At 42.6% G+C, this 18,634-nt stretch overlaps 3 protein-coding genes across 4 annotated transcripts; all 3 read left to right on the top strand.

Moving 5' to 3' along the window:
- The first annotated feature begins 1,835 nt into the window (after nucleotides 1-1,835).
- Nucleotides 1,836-7,324, top strand: LOC130518129 (sodium-dependent neutral amino acid transporter B(0)AT1-like). Its single transcript, XM_057020493.1, has 12 exons — nucleotides 1,836-2,367; nucleotides 3,045-3,185; nucleotides 3,831-3,968; nucleotides 4,067-4,248; nucleotides 4,327-4,437; nucleotides 4,547-4,659; nucleotides 4,746-4,874; nucleotides 4,951-5,107; nucleotides 5,182-5,386; nucleotides 5,478-5,637; nucleotides 6,137-6,299; nucleotides 6,387-7,324. Exons 1-12 carry the CDS (start codon nucleotides 2,160-2,162, stop codon nucleotides 6,594-6,596), a joined length of 1,917 nt encoding a protein of 638 aa, XP_056876473.1. The 5' UTR covers nucleotides 1,836-2,159; the 3' UTR covers nucleotides 6,597-7,324.
- Nucleotides 7,325-7,398: 74 nt separating this feature from the next.
- LOC130518131 (sodium-dependent neutral amino acid transporter B(0)AT1-like) lies at nucleotides 7,399-12,543 on the top strand. The gene is made up of 12 exons (XM_057020496.1): nucleotides 7,399-7,789; nucleotides 9,096-9,236; nucleotides 9,545-9,682; nucleotides 9,759-9,940; nucleotides 10,106-10,216; nucleotides 10,311-10,423; nucleotides 10,537-10,665; nucleotides 10,779-10,935; nucleotides 11,002-11,206; nucleotides 11,305-11,464; nucleotides 11,570-11,732; nucleotides 11,825-12,543. The coding sequence occupies exons 1-12, from the start codon at nucleotides 7,591-7,593 to the stop codon at nucleotides 11,987-11,989; spliced, it is 1,863 nt and encodes a 620-aa protein (XP_056876476.1). The 5' UTR covers nucleotides 7,399-7,590; the 3' UTR covers nucleotides 11,990-12,543.
- Nucleotides 12,544-13,560: 1,017 nt separating this feature from the next.
- On the top strand, nucleotides 13,561-18,548 carry LOC130518130 (sodium-dependent neutral amino acid transporter B(0)AT1-like). 2 transcript variants are annotated; one of them, XM_057020494.1, is made up of 12 exons: nucleotides 13,561-14,291; nucleotides 15,290-15,430; nucleotides 15,500-15,637; nucleotides 15,719-15,900; nucleotides 15,975-16,085; nucleotides 16,164-16,276; nucleotides 16,361-16,489; nucleotides 16,621-16,777; nucleotides 16,844-17,048; nucleotides 17,128-17,287; nucleotides 17,470-17,632; nucleotides 18,180-18,548. In XM_057020494.1, exons 1-12 carry the CDS (start codon nucleotides 14,093-14,095, stop codon nucleotides 18,357-18,359), a joined length of 1,878 nt encoding a protein of 625 aa, XP_056876474.1. In that variant the 5' UTR covers nucleotides 13,561-14,092; the 3' UTR covers nucleotides 18,360-18,548. The 2 variants fall into 2 exon arrangements, with proteins under 2 accessions (XP_056876474.1, XP_056876475.1); XM_057020495.1 differs by lacking the exon at nucleotides 13,561-14,291 and adding an exon at nucleotides 14,771-14,909.
- Nucleotides 18,549-18,634: the final 86 nt, after the last annotated feature.

Consider the following 18,634-nt stretch of genomic DNA (forward strand, 5'->3'; position numbering starts at 1 on the left):
GAGTTGCCCCCACTGCACAGATAAAAGCATTCAGAATGTTGTTTTTCTTTTAGTTTCAACAGTCTTTTTATTTAATTACTGGGCCCTTATCGCGTCCACGTTGACGCCGTTCCCACACTGCTGTACCTGGAGGGCAGTGGGAGCTGGAGCCTGTGGAATTTGTCAACATAGAGCGAACTAGAGTGTATGTTCAGGGCTTCTCACCTCGAAAGAGATGTTTGGTTCATATGGATCGTGTGTCGAAGGCCTCAATTTGCTCACAATTTGCTCAGAAGAAGGTTCTGGGTTTGATGTTCAGGCCCTTCCACGTCCGGCTGCACGTTGTCCTGAGAAAAGCTGAATGCATCTCATCAAAAGCTTGGATTACATGCGTAAACATTTGTGGAATGACGAATTATAACGCAGTTCATATGCTGCAGATGATCGAGTTGATGCATTAATACTGCAAAACATGGCTCAATCCCATTAACTTCCACCTACAAAGTTTGACATTTGAGGTATAAATTCCTTCTGAATGGGTGGGTTTGGCCTGCGGGCATAAATTAAAACATAGGCCCCATTATAATGGGTGCCAAAATATTATGAGCAACCTTATCAACTGAGATAAACAGAACACCAGCAAAACAGAGCATATATATATTATTACTAATGACTGTAGTGACAGATATACAACTCTTATCTATTCTTTAATAGGCTTCCGTGCAACGATATACATCATATACAAAGTATATAACATCCGAACTGACTTGTGAGGTGAAAGAATTTCAATAAATTAATTACTGGTAATTCCTTTGAGAGGAAATAATCCTGTTGAGAAATGCCTCTTCACCTCCCGTCCATGTTGGCTGTGGTGAGGTGGTGAGACGTCCCAGTGGACAGGAACGTCCCATCCTCAGAGACAATTATTGGCCCAAGCAGGTTTGTATTCTCTCAATTTGTGCAATCGATTGATCCCTTTTTGAAAATGCTCAATAATTGTGTTTCCAACCTTTCAGAAGAGGTCATTTAATTTATTGTATCTGTCAGATAAAACGAATGCACTGCATAATAAAACCCATCATAACCCTTTATGGCTGAACCCATAAACAGGGATTACACCTCTGATACATTATCATACGTAAATGCTCGTTTAATTGTCGTATTTGATCATCATAGAACAGTGTGCCCTTAAAAACGGCGCATAAAACACTTCTTGAATTTGGCTATTTTTCAATTGTTCTTCCTCTTGTACCACCATGTTTTTAGACGGTGGAGCATAAAAATACTGTATTAACTATAGATGTGTAAATAAATTCAGGACAAAAACACTATAAAACAGCTTGGAAACTCTGGGTTTCATATTTTTTCATGCCATTTGCATAAAACACCGCTTGATAACTTCAACATTCTCCTCACAACTGAGAAAACACCTTAAAATTGAATATTATTAGAAACTTTTTCAATAAATCTCATGTATTAAAAAAGTTTTTTCAGACTTGAACCTCCCGTTTAAGCATTTTGGACACAAAAGCCAACGACCCTAAATTAAGTTACTGCTATGCAGCATATTTACAGCTACCTCTCCAGGGATGAAATGTTCTCAGGATGGAGCTGATCATCGTCGCGCAGTAAAACAAAGAGCTCTCAAGGCCTGGAAAAGGTGTGGCCTGACAGCTGAGATAAGCAATGATTAACCCTCATTAGGGAGCATCTGTAATTTCTTCGTTAGAAGAGGAGCAATGCTGGCTTATAACAGCTGATACCAATTTGGGATTTTTGTCTTTGTTTATTGTTTTTCACTGTAAATATGATCCATTTCTTATACCTGAATATCAGCAACCGGGGCAAAATTGTTGTAAACAAGATGTGAAAGTGGGGGGGGCAAATGATGGCAACATATGTAACGTATTAACCGTTTCCGAATGGACACACCTCCCTAAAATAGCTGACATTACATAATAAACAACAGACTGTAATGAGCAGCTGATAACTGCGGTGCCATAGGTCAGCGTAAATATCTCAGCCCCTCTCCAAGGTCGTATAGCTGGGGTAAAACTCACAGCGAGAGGAGGCTGCCAGAGAGACGACCCATCTTCTTTGCGTGCGCACAGCAAACCCAGCCAACCCAAACCAGCTCAGCGGCCACGCATTCCAGTTTCTGAAGCCCACCAGACGCCAGCATGGGGAGATTTTCATTCAAGATCCCAAACCCGGGTCTGGATGAGCGGATCCCCTCTCACTCCGACCTGGAGAGGATGGAGAAGGAGGAGGCGGGCGACAGGCCCAAATGGGACAACAAAGCCCAGTATATGCTCACCTGCGTGGGCTTCTGCGTGGGACTAGGCAATGTGTGGAGGTTCCCGTACCTGTGTCAAAGCCATGGAGGAGGTAGGATGGCTACGTTTGTTCACACAGAGGAGGACGCATGAGAATTTATCTTTTATCATGATTGAAAAACAAAAGGATGCACTGCTGACTTAAAATGATACATTTTAAATACCATTTCATCTAATTGTGTGTTTCTTTTTGTCAATATAAACTCCATAAGAATAACTTAACAGTGCCTTTCCCTAATAGAAAGATTCAAATCGTAACTTTTTAAATGAATTTCAAATTCCTTTATTTAATGTCTAAGACATATTTGTGGTTGGATGTTTTTGCCAGGACAAATAATGTAAATTCTTCTCAAATACGTCTCATGTGTACAGTTTAATGTATAACAACATAATCAATATGTCAAATATAATATGTTGGTTTGTGATAAATCATTGTTATTTAGGTTAATTATTTAAGGGATCTGTGTTTGGCGATGGAAAAATAGCCTTCAGCATCTCAGTGACCCTGTCATTTTTAATATTTGCTGCATAAATGGCATTAATGTAGGTCGTAAAACACATTTTACAATCTTTTTACAGTTTATGATCACTTTGTTGCCTTTCAGCATTGTAACCATTTCATGAATAAAGTCCATCGTTGAACATTTGCTCCACGTCAAAGTGGTGATTAAAGTGAATCATTCGCCACACAGTTGACACATTACCATAATGTCTCTGTCGCCTCTGTAGGTGCGTTTATGATCCCTTTCCTAATCCTGCTGGTCTTGGAGGGAATCCCGCTGCTGCACCTGGAGTTCGCCATCGGTCAGCGTCTGAGGAAAGGCAGCACGGGCGTGTGGAGGTCCATCAGTCCATACCTGACAGGAATTGGTGGGTGGATTTAACAGAAAATAAAATAAAACACAGTCCATCCAAATCGTTCATTTTGCTCCAGCATTCGAATACGTCTTGAAATGTCCTCACGTTCATCCCAATTTTTGCATATCTGACCTGCTGTTTTGCACTTAGCCTGAATCTATAACCAAAGAAAAGCTGTTAGCTACGATGGAGCCATTCCACATAATAGTGCATAACTGAGCTAAAAATACATTATACATTTATGTTATAGAGAAGAAATTAATCATATGAAAAGTTACCAAATCAGCTCAATCCTGCCCCCTGGTGTCTGGCTGTATCATAGACGTGTCCCTTTATACCTTTGAATGGGACAGTAAGTAATTAAAGAGCACATCTACTTAACGCCGCTCATTTCAATCCAGTGTTCAGTTAGTGATTGGTTAGATGTGAATCAGGTAATTTAATCGGGTGTTTGACGTTACAAAAATCTACTAAAACACATTATGTCACCTATCCCAGGTCATTAATGTATCCAAATTGATAACAAACCCTAATGGGCATCATCCGTGCTGTATTGGGGTCGTTTTTGGGGGGAGGTTTGTAAGGTCCAGGTGTGGAGATGGAGACAGATTAATCAGTTCTACTTGGGAATGACCCTTTTGTGTGATTTTGTTGCAGGCATTGCATCCCTGTTCGTCTCATTTCTGGTGGGCATGTACTACAACACCATCATGGCCTGGATCATGTGGTATCTCTTCAATTCCTTCCAAGACCCCCTACCTTGGAGCCAGTGTCCCCTCAATCAGAACAGGACAGGTACCCCCAGTAGCTCTATATCAGCGGCACGTGAACGATAGCGTTCTCCGGGTGGCGTTTTCTTATCGAGTGGTCCCGGTCATCCGTGTCCTTGACAGGCCTGGTGGAAGAATGTGCTCGGAGCAGCACTGTCGACTACTTCTGGTACAGAGAGACCCTCAACACGTCCACTGCCATCGACGAGTCGGGGGGTCTACAGTGGTGGATCGTGCTGGCGCTCGTGGCTGCGTGGACTCTGCTTTATGTTTGCTGCATCCGCGGGATCGAGACATCTGGAAAGGTGTGAACCTTAAATTCAACGTGTGTGTGTGTTTGTGTGTGCTGTACACACAGGGCTCATGCTGCCTTTCTCATGCAGGCTGTGTACATTACCTCCACCCTGCCCTACCTGGTCCTCACCATTTTCCTTGTCAGAGGACTGACTCTGAAAGGATCACTTGAAGGCCTTAAGTTCCTCTTCACGCCAAAAGTAAGCACTTGCGTAACACATTAACCGATAAATGTGGCCGATGCTTTTTCCACCAAGTTACTTGGTGTGAATTTAACAGAGCCATTTTCTTCCTTCCCTACTCTTTTAGGTAGAAGAGTTAATAAATCCCTCAACCTGGTTGGATGCAGGAGCGCAGGTGTTCTATTCCTTCTCTTTGGCTTTCGGAGGCCTGATCTCGTTCTCCAGTTACAACTCTATCCAGTGAGTCCCTGCTGGAGCCAAGCAGCAGAACAACAGTTCCTTCCTTTTGTTAGCTTGTTCTCATTCAATCCAAACTCCCCCTGCAGCAACAACTGCGAGCAGGATGCCGTCCTCATATCCATCATCAACGGCTGCACCTCAGTGTACTCGGCGACAGTTATCTACTCTATCATCGGCTTCAGGGCCACGCAGAACTTTGACGACTGCATGGCAGAGTGGGTCCTAAAGTGCAAAGAGTCGTGTCAGAGGCAGGAGTCCATTCACTCATCTGGCTGTGCTTCTTTTCTACAGCAACATCCTAAAGGTGATAAATACCTTCAACTATCCAGAAGGCAGCATCACAGAAAGCAACTACGATGAGGTTCTCGGCAAACTGAACGCAACAAACCCAGTTGCTTTTCAACAGCTGGGCCTAGGTGAATGCGACATGGAGAAATTCCTCAGCGAAGTAAGTATCGAACATGTTGCAGATCCTGTTGTTTCTGAAGAAAAGCACAACATTTGCAATTTGTCCTTCTTCAGGGTGTGGAGGGGACGGGCCTGGCCTTCATCGTGTTCACAGAAGCCATCATCAAGATGCCCGTCTCTCCTCTCTGGGCCGTCCTGTTCTTCGTCATGCTCTTCTGCCTCGGACTCTCCACTATGTTCGGCAACATTGAGGGAGTAGTGGTTCCCTTACAGGACCTCAATTTGTTGCCCCGATCATGGCCCAAAGAAGTTTTCTGTGGTAATTTCCTGAAAATGACGAGTCATCCAGTCAGTTCGCCTGAAACTTTGATTGAGGGGGAAGAATTAATCTCTTTTTGTTTCATCTCTAGGTATCACCTGTTTGGTGTCCTTTTTATTTGGGCTCATATTCGCCATGCGCTCAGGAAACTACTGGCTAGCGCTTTTTGACAACTTTGCCGGTTCTATTCCTCTTCTGATTATCGGCTTCTCTGAAATGGTTTCTGTCGTTTACATCTACGGTATAGACAGGTGAGTGCCTGTGATCATCTTTCAGGACAGTTTGTCCCTTTGAATCATGGTAATCACGCCTGCTAGCTGTACGCACGTGTCGATATCAGCATATGAAAGCTCAGCACCGGACCAGGAGCTTTTACTCCACCTATATAAACGTAAAACTTTTAATCAATGACGATAAAAACATGCCTTTTCATTTTGAAAAGCATTGCTCTTCAGAACGTGTGTATTTTCATCACATGCACAAGCAATCAATGGTTTCTGCTGACAAGTAATCTTTAGCGCACAGATCAAAGGCACCGCTTCACAGCCCAACTTCGTCATAATCTAATCTTGTTGAAGTTGTTTTGCTGCTGTTCATAAATGAGGCAGGAGAAAAACCTTGACGCAAACAACCTTGGTAGTCAGATAATGTCAGCTGAGGTGTTAAACACATGCCTGAAAGTTCCCAAAAAGGTGATACTGACATTCACATTGAGCTTCCGTTGGTTTCTCTTTTGTTGCATCTCTGCAGGTTTAACGAAGATATTGAGTTTATGATTGGCCACAAGCCCAATATTTTCTGGCAGGTGACTTGGAGGGTGATTAGTCCACTTATCATGATCTTCATCCTGGTTTTCTACTTTGTAACCCAAGTCACCAAGAGTCTGACTTATTTGGTGTGGGACCAAGAGGCGGTAAGTCTTTTGTGACATCTCAGAAAGCCACAGCAGAATAGTTCCTAGCCAATTTTGATTAACTCCCACGATGATTCTTCCAAATAGGAGAATTTCCCTGCCCTCGATACACGTCCGTATCCCACCTGGATTAATGCCATCATCTTCATTCTGGCTGGGATCCCCAGTTTAGCCATCCCAGGATTTGCACTCTACAAATTTATTCAGAGGAGATGCTGCAAACGGAACAGCACCAAAAAGAATAAACTGGATACTGTCTCTGCCAAAGTACAAATGGATGAAAAAATTAAGTTTTAGTGGCATTCATTCAGGAGCTAAGATGGTAAAAGGAAGTTGGCATGGATGCTAATTCACTACCCTTAAAATAGAGTATTTGTATATTTTGTATTGTGTTTTGTTTTACATGTAATATTGTACATAAAAAAAAGATTACTTTTGGGAAATTGTTTAATGCCAAGCTAAACTAAAAACTTTATTTAAAAGACATAAGGCACTATGTAATTGAACTTTCTTTAATATTGTAAGTTTGCCAGTATTGTCAAGTATGAACTGATACCATTTGTTCCATATATGAATATATCTATAATTATTTAAAGAAAAAACAGTGTTCACATCTATTGTACATATTGCTCTCAAGTTTGTAACGACTACGTTTAAGCCCCGCCCCCAGGTCTGGCTTTCCAGATGCCGTCATTTTGGTTTTGTGGAGTTTTTTGTACTAATAAGTGAAGCTGAGGTGGGAAGCACTTTGTTCGAGAAACTGTGATCAAGTAAAACAAACGCAAATCCCTTTTTTTAACTAAAGACTCGACAACTGCGTCATTTTAAAATCGGAGAAGTCGCCCCCTGTTGGCCACTACACGGATTGCAGGTGTAAGGATACAAGTCATTAAAGTAATGACGAACTGAATTGACTTGAGGATCAGATTTATGAATTTAAAGTCATGTGGAACGTCATTAGCTGTTTGCAAATCTCTTTATCCTTGAAAGAAAGCATCTTTAATAAAAAAAAAGGTATCCCTTCAGTGTGTATGATTGATTGTCTCCTGTGTGACAAATGAGACATTTCAATAACTATTCCTGTTATCAATGCCAATTTTATAGAAATTGTTACATAAGAGAACTTGTTCTACATGCAAATGCAAAAGTACAGAGTTTGCCGTGGTTAATCTATGGACTGCAACCTATTAGCCAATAGGTCATAAAATATGTTTCAACCTCCAGTGGGCACTAAATGCAGACCTAAGCTACAGAACAGCCCACTTGTGTGCTTCAGTGCACATCAGCCACCATGAGACTGGTACTTCCTAACCCAGGGCTGGACCTGCGAATCCCAAATCACGATGATTTGGACAGGATGGAGAAAGAAGATGCGGGCAACAGACCGAAGTGGGACAACAAAATTCAGTACATCTTAACCTGCATTGGCTTCTGCATCGGGCTCGGAAACGTGTGGCGATTCCCATACTTGTGCCAAACTCATGGCGGAGGTAAGGTCGGTTGACTTTTAAAGGCATCCCTGTAGCAACTTTTAACATTCATTTTGGTAACAATTTCATTTTCATTACGATAGGTTCTGAATGGGTATAACGTCCAGCAAAAACCGTTATCTAATCCTTCATCTGTACATTACAACTCTGGGATAATCTATCACTCATTTACAAACCACAAAGTGAGAAGAACTAGTAAAGTTGCCTGAATGATTCTCAAGACTATGTAGTCTTTTCAGATAATAGCTAACCTTTGGAAAATAACTGTAACTGACAGAAACCCTGGAATCCGCTGAGTTAGATGCAGTTTATATTATATTTTGTAGGTAGCCATTTCTGCTTGGCTGATCTTGCTGTTGTTGTAACTCTACCGTCTTTATTTGTTTATTTGTGATCTGAGATTGACATGCCTTTAGCAACGATGGAAGACCTCTTGCTCTCATTCGAAATAATGCTGCTAAATTTAAAACAGCAATTTATAGATAAGGAAATCAGCATAAGAGACACTATAATGTGAGAGAACATAAAAAGGTTCCAAGAACTGGTTCACACAACAGAAAACACTGACTGTCTGCTCCAGTCTTCTGTACAATTTACCAGACTGGTTTGATCACTGGTTTTCAATTAAGTCTTCCACTAGGAAATCCATTTGGGTCAGGAGACGAAACGCCAGTATGAGGGCTCCAATCCAAGAGTTTTTTTCACCTGGGAGCCCAGGAACCTGGGATATTTGCACTAACTAATCATCCTACCTCTGGAATGTCTTATTTGCACATCTTATTTGCACCTTCATTTTTCTTCACACTGTCCGACACTCCTTCTGTACATAATTTTAATTTCTGTATATACTGTACAATGTACATAGCAATGCACATAATATATAAGTGTCTTTTTATTTTTATTTTTTTCTTCTAGTACTTTTCTGTGTTGTACACCACGGGCTACCGCTGTAACGTGCCATTTCCCCGATGTGGGATCAATAAAGTTTTTTATCCTTATCCTTAACCCTTCTAGGTAGGAGATGCTTAACTGACCTAGGTCTACATCCTCCTTCCGTCCATAGTTTGTAAGGGGCAGGAATCACCAGTAAGGATATGGTACAGTGATTTGTCATTGATGGATCTCCACCTAATGAACCCATGAAGTCCAGTTGAGGGTGGAGCATGTGTGGAGTTGAATGACAGAGCGCAGTTGGACCTTTGGTTTCTGATCTAAAGGCAGTATGGCGATATGCCATGTCATTAAACCATTAGTCCAGTGTGTCCCTACATAAATGGGAAATTGTTTTATCTAATCATTTTCCCAGGTGCCTTCTTGATTCCCTACCTGATCCTGCTGGTGCTGGAAGGAATGCCTCTCCTGCTGCTGGAGTTTGCCATTGGCCAACGTCTCAGGAAAGGCAGCGTGGGGGTGTGGAGGACCATCAGCCCTTACCTGACCGGCATCGGTATGTAAATATGTCAGGAAATATTCTCACATATCCTGCAGGTTTTGCAGAATGGAATTTTTTTTAAAGCAAACATGGCTTTTTACAAAATAATAATATAAAGCCCTGAAGGAAATGATCAGTCTCTTTTAGAATGTTGGTGCTTTTGAAGTTGAAAAGCAAAGGAGTCTTTAGTCACCATACCGCCGCCTATTGGCCAAGCTTGTGTACGGCAACAATTCAAAAATATTGCCACGTAAATTCAATCAGAAAAAACTAGAGCAATGAATTGGATTTAAAAATGATCAGTTTGTTTCTCTCTGACTCAGGTATCGCCTCCATGTTGGTGTCACTTTTGGTCGGACTGTACTACAACACATTAATAGCCTGGATCCTGTGGTATCTCTTTAATTCCTTTCAAGACCCACTACCATGGAATCACTGTCCTCTAAATGACAATAGGACAGGTATTTATTTTCCCAAAAGTCACACAATTCTCTTAAACCAATGCACTGAAACTGTCATATTTTACTGTCTCATCAGGGTTTGTGTCAGAGTGTCAACAGAGCACCACGGTGGATTACTTCTTTTATAGAGTGACACTAAAGAGTACGACCTCCATAGAGGACTCTGGAGGGATCAACTGGCCGATAGTTGCCTGCTTGTTTGCCGCCTGGTCACTCGTTGCTATCTGCTGCATGAGAGGCATCAGCACCTCAGGCAAGGTTAGCTGAACCGCCGTTTGTTAGTTCCTCAAGTCAACTTTGCTGTCTCGGAGGTTTATGCCTGTACTATAGGCTACCACCAGGGGGCAGCTGAGGTACCATCAGTGTTACTTTTGGCTGCTGATTTCATTGATGGATAAATTCTCCAATCTGACCCCCTCTCAGGCTGTGTACGTCACCGCTATCCTGCCTTACATAGTGCTCGGCATCTTTCTGATCCGTGGGCTGACACTGAAAGGTGCAATGAGTGGGATCGAATTCCTCTTCGTGCCAGATGTATGTTGTTGTTTTGTTTTTTTTAAAAACAACCACATAAAACAGGGTAGGGTGTACAAATAGACATGGTGACATTTTGCTCTGCCTGTAACAGGTGACTGAGTTAAGCAACCCAACTACATGGCTGGATGCCGGCGCTCAGGTGTTCTATGCTTTTGGGTTGGCGTGGGGAGGCCTGATCTCCTTCTCAAGCTACAATTCTGTTCAGTAAGAGGCACTCAGCCAATCTGTGACATAATGATTGGAATTACCGGTACTGTTTTATGCACTATTATTTTAAATCAGGAGCTATTTGTTAAATTTTTGATTATTTCTTGTAGCAACAACTGTGTCAAAGATGCAATAATCCTGTCTGTGGTCACCGGCTTCACCTCAGTCTACGCTGCCATGGTCACGTACTCCATCATTGGTTTCAGAGCCACTGAGAAATATGACAACTGCATCGACAAGTGAGTCAAGTGTAGCTGATTTAAAGAATCAATTTGATGCAGATATTTATAAGTATTAATAACAAAAGTCTCATAAACTTGCATAAGTTGCAACGCTCATGTTTTCCCTCCAGTAACATCGTGAGATTATTAAACGCCTTCAGCCTCCCTGAAGGCAGCATCACTGCAGACAACTATGAAACAGCCTTCAAGCATCTGAACAGCTCCTCTCATGACATCGTGCTTGGACTGGACATAGAAAAGTGCAACATGCAGAGGCTTCTCAGTGAGGTGATGCTGTGAGCCTCCTCTGGATCCACCCACATCTGCAGCCTCACTCATATTCCGTTTGTGCAGGGAGTGGAGGGAACGGGTCTGGCCTTCATCGTCTTTACAGAAGCCATTACCAAGATGCCCGGATCCCCGATCTGGTCTGTCCTCTTCTTCGTTATGCTGCTCTGTTTAGGACTCTCAACCCTGTTCGGCAACATTGAAGGAGTGGTGGTCCCGCTCAAAGACCTGAACGTCTTTCCTAAAAAATGGCCACACGAAGTGCTGACTGGTAAGTAGACTACTGTGGATCCTTACCTCTCCTAGTTGTTATCATTTAAAAAATTAAAAAAATAAAAAAAAACCTCATGTTGCCTTTGTGTGTTTCAGGAATAACATGTTTGGCTGCTTTCATCATCACCCTCCTGTTTGCACAGAACTCAGGTCTTTATTGGGTGACTCTGTTCGACACCTTTGCTGGATCCATCCCCCTTCTGACCATTGGGCTGTTTGAGATGATAGCTGTTGTTTACATCTATGGCATAGATAGGTGACTGCTTATTCAAACTCTTATACAAACACTGATTTGCAATATAGCTCCATATTTGGTGGGGAAAAAACCTAAAAAAAATCCTAAATCTTTCTCGTCTGACAGGTTCAATGAGGACATAAAGTTCATGGTCGGAAAGAAACCCTCCATTTTCTGGCAGATTACATGGAGATTTATCAGTCCTCTAATTGTTTTGGTTATTTTAGTTTTCTACCTGGTGACACAAGCTCAGAAAAAACTCACGTATTTGGTCTGGGACCCCGAGTCTGTAAGGAACAAATCCCCCAATTCTCACATGATGCTGAGCAGATTTGGTGTGCCCTAGCAAATGAAATTAAATGGCTGTTTTCTGTTTTACAGGAGAATTTCCCATCTCTGGCATCAGTGCCCTACCCCACATGGACATATATCATCGTCTTTATTTTAGCAGGGGTCCCCAGTTTGATGACGCCTCTGTATGCATCATGTCGGCTGATATTGGTTCGATGCCGGAGGAAATCTAGTCAGCATCCAGCAAAGAATTGAGCCAAGTACCTTAAAAACTTACATTTCAGATTGAAACAAACAATTTACAGAGTGTGCACATTAAAAGGAGCAATAACAATGTTGTGCTCATGTTTTGTATAAATTCATTGATACTGTGATGCTTCTGTCAATGTTCCTGAACACTCTGCATAGCAGTAACACAGTGGTAAATGTACATGACTGGATTTATAATGACACTTTATATTATCATAACGGAGCATGAAAATGTAACTATAGGGATCAGCTGAGATGTTTATTTGTAGCTATCTACACTTAAAATAGGTCAGACTGATATGTTTTCGGTGCGACTTTTACAAAAATATTCACATGACCACATATAAAAATTTCAATGTGCTAAACTTGCAAATAAGAAGCTAAAATGTCTCCAAAACTGTGACAAGACCAAAGGTCTGAGTTTGAGAATGCTGGTTTACTACTGAGAAATCACATTTTCTCTATTATGTCATGTGAATGAAGGCAACAAATGAGTTTATTCTGTAATGCAAAGAGTTTTATATTGTATCTTACAACAAATTATTAAAACTTGAAAAGTGTTGCCATAGCAGACTCGATTGTACAACACTGACACCCCGTGGTCAACGGGAGTATTGCAGGTCACGCCAATGGCGCGCAGTTACAGCATCAGCGACATCATTCACAGAAAAAAATATCTTGAATTAACACCTTTAAGTAGTACTGCTACTAATATACCAGCAATATCAGACAATGACAGACAGACGTCATGTTGATGTCTGAATGGCATTACTTATGATGCTCCGCGTTTAGTTTCTGATGAACCCACCTATGAAAAGTCTCAGCAGGATCATAAGAGGCCACTGACTGATACAGTATCTGAGAGTCACGTGAACGTTTCTGATGCAGAAATGATGTGTAAGTTCTTGTGAAGCAGAGAGAAACACCTTTCTACAAGCTGCCAGACACAACTTCATCATAGAAAGACAATTTGCCTCTGAAGTCCAGATCCAACATGCATTAATGTTCACCAAAGGCTCTGAAATCAAAATCAATCAAATACACACAGAAGGTAAACTTTAACTGTAAGTTAAGGCAGGGGCTAAAGATTAGATAGCAAAGTAAGGTCCTACTCAAGGCCCTTATCAGCTGAGTTAATATTGGGTTTTAGTGCTGAAGACTAAATAAAGTACAGTTATCACACAGTAAGTCTGGGACCACTGGGGTCCTGTGTGATCGTGTGGACTCGGTGTCAAAGTATAATCTGTACCAAGATTCTTGTAGAAAACTTTAACAAATGTACTAATGGCAAAAAAAAAGGAATTGGGAAATCTTAACATCTTTTATTTTATACTTCTGGTTTTGAGAAGGATAAAAGCAGGGGAAAAGGGGCTTTTGCTTGAGAATGATCACTATCAGTCTACCATAAGAGAATGGTTAATATATGTGGGAGAGAGCCAGAGCTGAGTGAGAGGAGGGGTAGTGTCTGGAGTAGGCAACGAAGAGAGCAGCATTGTTGTGAGGGATTACTCGGTGATATTATGCAACTGCTAAGTTTCTTTGCACTATAATTCGGGCTGAAATGTAAGAATTCAGACTTTTTCCACATTGGAGGCCAACGTGTGAGCACGAAGATGAAGGCTGACTCATAAAAGGAACCTGCAGGTGATCTTGTAAAGTTTTCCCTTGCTTTTTCTTTCCTGGGAACCTGTATCTGGCTTGAATTTATGTAGGTAAATTACTGCACAGTCACACTCTGGCTGTGTGCGGGAAGATCCTTGAATGGAAGGTTTGTCTCTATCCAGAGGTGAGAAGAAGGATTTGACAAAGTATCACATCTGAGATTTTAAGTATAGTCGCAGAAAAAACAAATCAAGGAGGCTGAAATGACTTGGGAAGCGTTGAGATGCTCTTTCTAGGTTTAGGAGAGTTGCCAGGAGTTTGGATTTTGAATAAATTACAGAATAATTGTATAGACATGCACAGTAAGTCCAAAGTTTATTCCTGCTAATCTGGATTGCACCAATAAAGATCATAAACGCCTGTCAAGATACCCGAGAGCTCACTCTTGTCCCACCTGCTGGCATCTGAGAACAATCCCCGTAACATCTCTGCTTCATCGGCGTCACCATGAAGTTGGTTCTCCCTAATCCAGGACTGGAGGAACGGATTCCTTCCTATGAGGATCTGGAGAGGATGGAGAAGGAGGAGGCCGAGGACAGGCCCAAGTGGGACAACAAAGCCCAGTACATCCTCACCTGTGTGGGCTTCTGCATTGGCATTGGAAACGTGTGGCGCTTCCCATACTTGTGCCAGAGTCACGGAGGAGGTGAGTCCAGAAGAAAAGTGAAGATGATTTTTGATTTGGTCCCCATGTCTTTGTTTCCTCTCTGTTGCCTCTCTCACGACAGAACTGAGGAGCTGATTCTGAATCATCTACGAGCCTGTGGAAATTTCCAGTGGGGTGTTTTTTACTGTCACTTAAGACAATTGTAAAATGAAAAAAAAAAACGACTTTATGGCTGCAGAGTCTTCCATTATATGTGTGGATGAAAAGCCTAAGTGGACGTGTCAGGCTGTCTGAATTGCATCGTAATGAAACCTTACAGGAATTATCTGGGATCAGATGTTTCCCACCAGCACGCTGGAGAATTCAACCAAAACTAAAAGTCTCATTCTTGTGCTGAGTTCATGCTGGACCTCGAACACAGATAAGAAGCAATGGCCATTTAAGGACCACCTGTGTCTTCTTTTCTCTTTTCTCGAGGAACTTATCACCAAATATCTGATAAGGAGTAGCATTAATGCTGTAAATGGACTTCTTTGGTTTATGTTCCCTACAGTAGCAGATAAATGCAGCCACGTAGACAAACGCAGTCGCAGCTGCTGCGGCGCTTCGACATGAAGTCGCACTTTTGAAGGGACGCGTGTGGCATGTTTCCAGCAGGTTAGAGGCTCTTTTGCTGGTCTTCTTCTTGTGTCCTCTTTAGGAACGAATCCTCAACTGTGGCAGGAATGTGTTGTGCTGTTGCCTCGCTGCTGCTGATTGCTAGCAGTGTACAGTACCTGTCCTACAGGTGCAGGTCTCCTCTTTGTTTTCCCTTCAATGCATATTTGACAGATTTGCACGTTTCCTCGTGGAAATCACTGTGGCTTCATTAATTAATCCTTTCCAATAAACATTGCCTTTAATCGCGCTTCTCTGATCTGCAGGTTCACCAATCACGCCGGTAAATTTGACGCGCTGGAGCTGTAACGGCAAGATTTCGTTGGATGGTTCTGTAGCTCAGATTTCACCTCATAATTGGGTTATTATCCATTTCCCAGGTGCCTTCTTGATCCCCTACCTGATCCTGCTGGTGCTGGAAGGAATGCCTCTCCTGCTGCTGGAGTTTGCCATTGGCCAGCGTCTCAGGAAAGGCAGCGTGGGGGTGTGGAGGACCATCAACCCTTACCTGACCGGCATCGGTATACAAGTCAACCCTGCCCAGATACTGAACAAACTCTGCGAGCTGAAGCTCTTTTTGCTCCACTCAGGTATCGCGTCCATGCTGGTTTCCTTGTTGGTTGGACTGTACTACAACACCCTGATGGCCTGGATCCTGTGGTATCTGTTCAACTCCTTTCAAGACCCCCTGCCATGGACCCACTGTCCTCTGAATGGAAACAGGACCGGTATCTTAAAGCACACAAGCTCTTATTCCCTCCAGCTCAGGTCGTTGTTTCAGCTCTCGCCTGTTGTCCGTTGTGTTGCAGAGTTTGTGTCAGAGTGTCAAAGAAGCTCCACGGTGGATTACTTCTTTTATAGAGTGACTCTGAACAGCACCAGGTCCATAGATGACTCAGGAGGGATGCATTGGCCCATCGTTGTCTGCCTGTTAGCCGCCTGGACAATCATCTGGATCTGTTACATCCGGGGAATCAGCACTTCGGGCAAGGTTTGTCCAAAATAGACTCATGGTTACATCAAGGTCATTCACCTGCTGAATCCTGACATTTCTTGTGTGTTCAGGCCGTGTATGTCACAGCCATCCTACCTTACATAGTTCTCGGCATCTTCCTGATCCGAGGTCTGACCCTGAAAGGTGCTCTGAGTGGAATAAAGTTTCTCTTCACACCGGATGTATGTCTGAAATTGCTAGGCTAAGAGGAAAAAGTGTCTTTAGGATCAAAGCCACGCCACTCTGCTCTCCTTCCGCAGGTGAACGAGCTGAAGAATCCAAAGACTTGGTTGGACGCAGGTGCCCAGGTCTTTTATGCATTTAGCATAGCCTGGGGGGGTCTCATCTCCTTCTCCAGTTACAACCCCATCCAGTGAGTACCTCTGGATAATTCAATGAGCTTCTATCCATGGCAGGTTGCTCTTGGACCCTCTGTAAATATTCTCCCAATTTACAGCAACAACTGTGTACAAGATGCTGTGTTGCTGACCATCATCACTGGTTTGACCTCAATCTACGCTGCCACAGTCACCTACACCATCATTGGCTTCAGGGCCACAGAGAAGTACGACAAATGTATCAGCAAGTGAGTAGAACAAGTGAATAAGGGTTAAATGTCACGGGCCTGTCAACATATATTGTTGGGACGTTGCAGAGCACACCTGTTTAGTCCAGAGACCAGTAAAGGAACTAATAGTTGACATATTTCATCCATAGTAACATCGTGAGATTATTAAACGCCTTCAGCCTCCCTGAAGGCAGCATCACTGCGGACAACTATGAAACAGCCTTCAAGCATCTGAACAGCTCCTCTCATGACATCGTGCTTGGACTGGACATAGAAAAGTGCAACATGCAGAGGCTTCTCAGTGAGGTGATGCTGTGAGCCTCCTCTGGATCCACCCACATCTGCAGCCTCACTCATATTCCGTTTGTGCAGGGAGTGGAGGGAACGGGTCTGGCCTTCATCGTCTTTACAGAAGCCATTACCAAGATGCCCGGATCCCCGATCTGGTCTGTCCTCTTCTTCGTTATGCTGCTCTGTTTAGGAATCTCAACCCTGTTCGGCAACATTGAAGGAGTGGTGGTCCCGCTCAAAGACCTGAAGATACTCTCTCAAAAGTGGCCCCAAGAAGCAGTGACTGGTATTCGGCATTCAGCGTTGTCTTGGTTACACTTCATTTCCAAACAGACTGTTTGAATTTGCCCGTGTGTGTGTTTTAGGAGTCACGTGCATCATCGCTTTCATCATCACCCTCCTGTTTGCACAGAACTCAGGTCTTTATTGGGTGACTCTGTTCGACACCTTTGCTGGATCTTTCCCCCTTCTGACCATTGGGCTGTTTGAGATGATAGCTGTTGTTTACATCTATGGCATAGACAGGTCAGTGTGGAAACTTAATATCGACCATATTTCTCCATGAGATCGCCCATGTTGTGACGTAAGGTCATTACCAGCGCCACCCCACGATCAGGGTGTGCGCACAGACATTCCTAAAATTAAATTGCCGGTAGGTGCAGATTTGAACATGTTTAAGATTTAAGATGCTTCCATTGTGCTTGTAGGTTCAACGAGGACATAAAGTTCATGGTTGGGAGGAAGCCCTCCATTTTCTGGCAGGTTACCTGGAGATTCATCAGTCCTCTGATCGTCCTTGTTATTTTAGTTTTTTACCTGGTGACGCAAGCTCAACAAAAACTCACCTATTTGGTCTGGGACCCCGACTCGGTAGGTCATGTGATTAACTAAAGGCTGTTACATTCCCCGCAAGAACAAAGAACCTTGCATTGTGTTGTTCTGGCCAGGATATTTTGTACTTCATGACAAAGTCAAGCACTGAATTCCTGCATGAGGCTCCCTCCACTGCAGCTGTACACATCTGGACAAACCTCACAAATTATTCATCTTTCAAACTATTCAATTTGTTTGATCCCCACAGACATTCATTAACATCAACCTTACCAAAGCTGTTGAAGTTTAATCAACAGCTTTCTAGGGAAAAAAAAAAACAGAATCCAATCGCACAGTTCTTGGAGACCAGGTGAGAATGAGCAGATTAGGTGTCGAGAACAAGAAATCCTGAATCAAGGCTGCAAGAACAACAAAAAAAAAGTCATTTTGTACAAATTTCTCATATTTTGCAGGGTATGTAATAGCCTTAAAATGTTATTATAGTTCTCCTCCTGTTGCTCGGTATCATGGGTTAAATACTATTCAGCAGTAGCCCTCTGATCTTAGAGGCTCTGGTCATTGATGTGTGTTTTCTGGTTTGCAGGAGAACTTCCCATCCCTGGCCTCGGTACCGTATCCTTCGTGGATAAATGTCATTATCTTTATCTTGGCAGGAATCCCAAGTATGATCACACCGTTATATGCGATATGTCGGCTGATATTTGTCCGCTACAGGAATAAAACCCAGCCAGCTTCCAGCCAAGCGATCAGCCAACTGCCTTAAAACATTTATTATATTTCAGATGAAAATATGTTGTTTTTTCTATGTTGGATTTCATAGAAATACAAATTATTTCACAATTTTAATTGTTTTTTCTATGTGTAGCCATGCAAACGTTAAATTTGCAAATGCCGTGATAAATATGAAATAAAATGCATCTGAAAACTGTCAATAAAATGAGATATCCCTTCCCTTTCCCTATCTATTATTACACCCCTTCTTTATGAAGGCTACTATACATGAAATGTTATTTGTCGTGTCGCTGAAGTTCAGATGTA

Source organism: Takifugu flavidus, chromosome 21 (genome assembly GCF_003711565.1).
Source record: "Takifugu flavidus isolate HTHZ2018 chromosome 21, ASM371156v2, whole genome shotgun sequence".
NCBI classification, from domain to species: Eukaryota; Metazoa; Chordata; class Actinopteri; order Tetraodontiformes; family Tetraodontidae; genus Takifugu; species Takifugu flavidus.

Bases quoted from the DNA above. Each gene is read 5' to 3' on its own strand.
- LOC130518129 (XM_057020493.1), top strand. From the start codon at position 2,160: ATGGGGAGATTTTCATTCAAGATCCCAAACCCGGGTCTGGATGAGCGG. The intron at 2,368-3,044 runs GTAGGATGGCTA...TCGCCTCTGTAG, and splicing joins GTGTCAAAGCCATGGAGGAG to GTGCGTTTATGATCCCTTTC. The intron at 4,249-4,326 runs GTGTGAACCTTA...TTTCTCATGCAG, and splicing joins GGATCGAGACATCTGGAAAG to GCTGTGTACATTACCTCCAC.
- LOC130518131 (XM_057020496.1), top strand. From the start codon at position 7,591: ATGAGACTGGTACTTCCTAACCCAGGGCTGGACCTGCGAATCCCAAAT. The intron at 7,790-9,095 runs GTAAGGTCGGTT...TCATTTTCCCAG, and splicing joins GTGCCAAACTCATGGCGGAG to GTGCCTTCTTGATTCCCTAC. The intron at 10,936-11,001 runs GTGATGCTGTGA...CCGTTTGTGCAG, and splicing joins TGCAGAGGCTTCTCAGTGAG to GGAGTGGAGGGAACGGGTCT.
- LOC130518130 (XM_057020494.1), top strand. From the start codon at position 14,093: ATGAAGTTGGTTCTCCCTAATCCAGGACTGGAGGAACGGATTCCTTCC. The intron at 16,277-16,360 runs GTGAGTACCTCT...CCCAATTTACAG, and splicing joins TCCAGTTACAACCCCATCCA to CAACAACTGTGTACAAGATG. The intron at 16,778-16,843 runs GTGATGCTGTGA...CCGTTTGTGCAG, and splicing joins TGCAGAGGCTTCTCAGTGAG to GGAGTGGAGGGAACGGGTCT.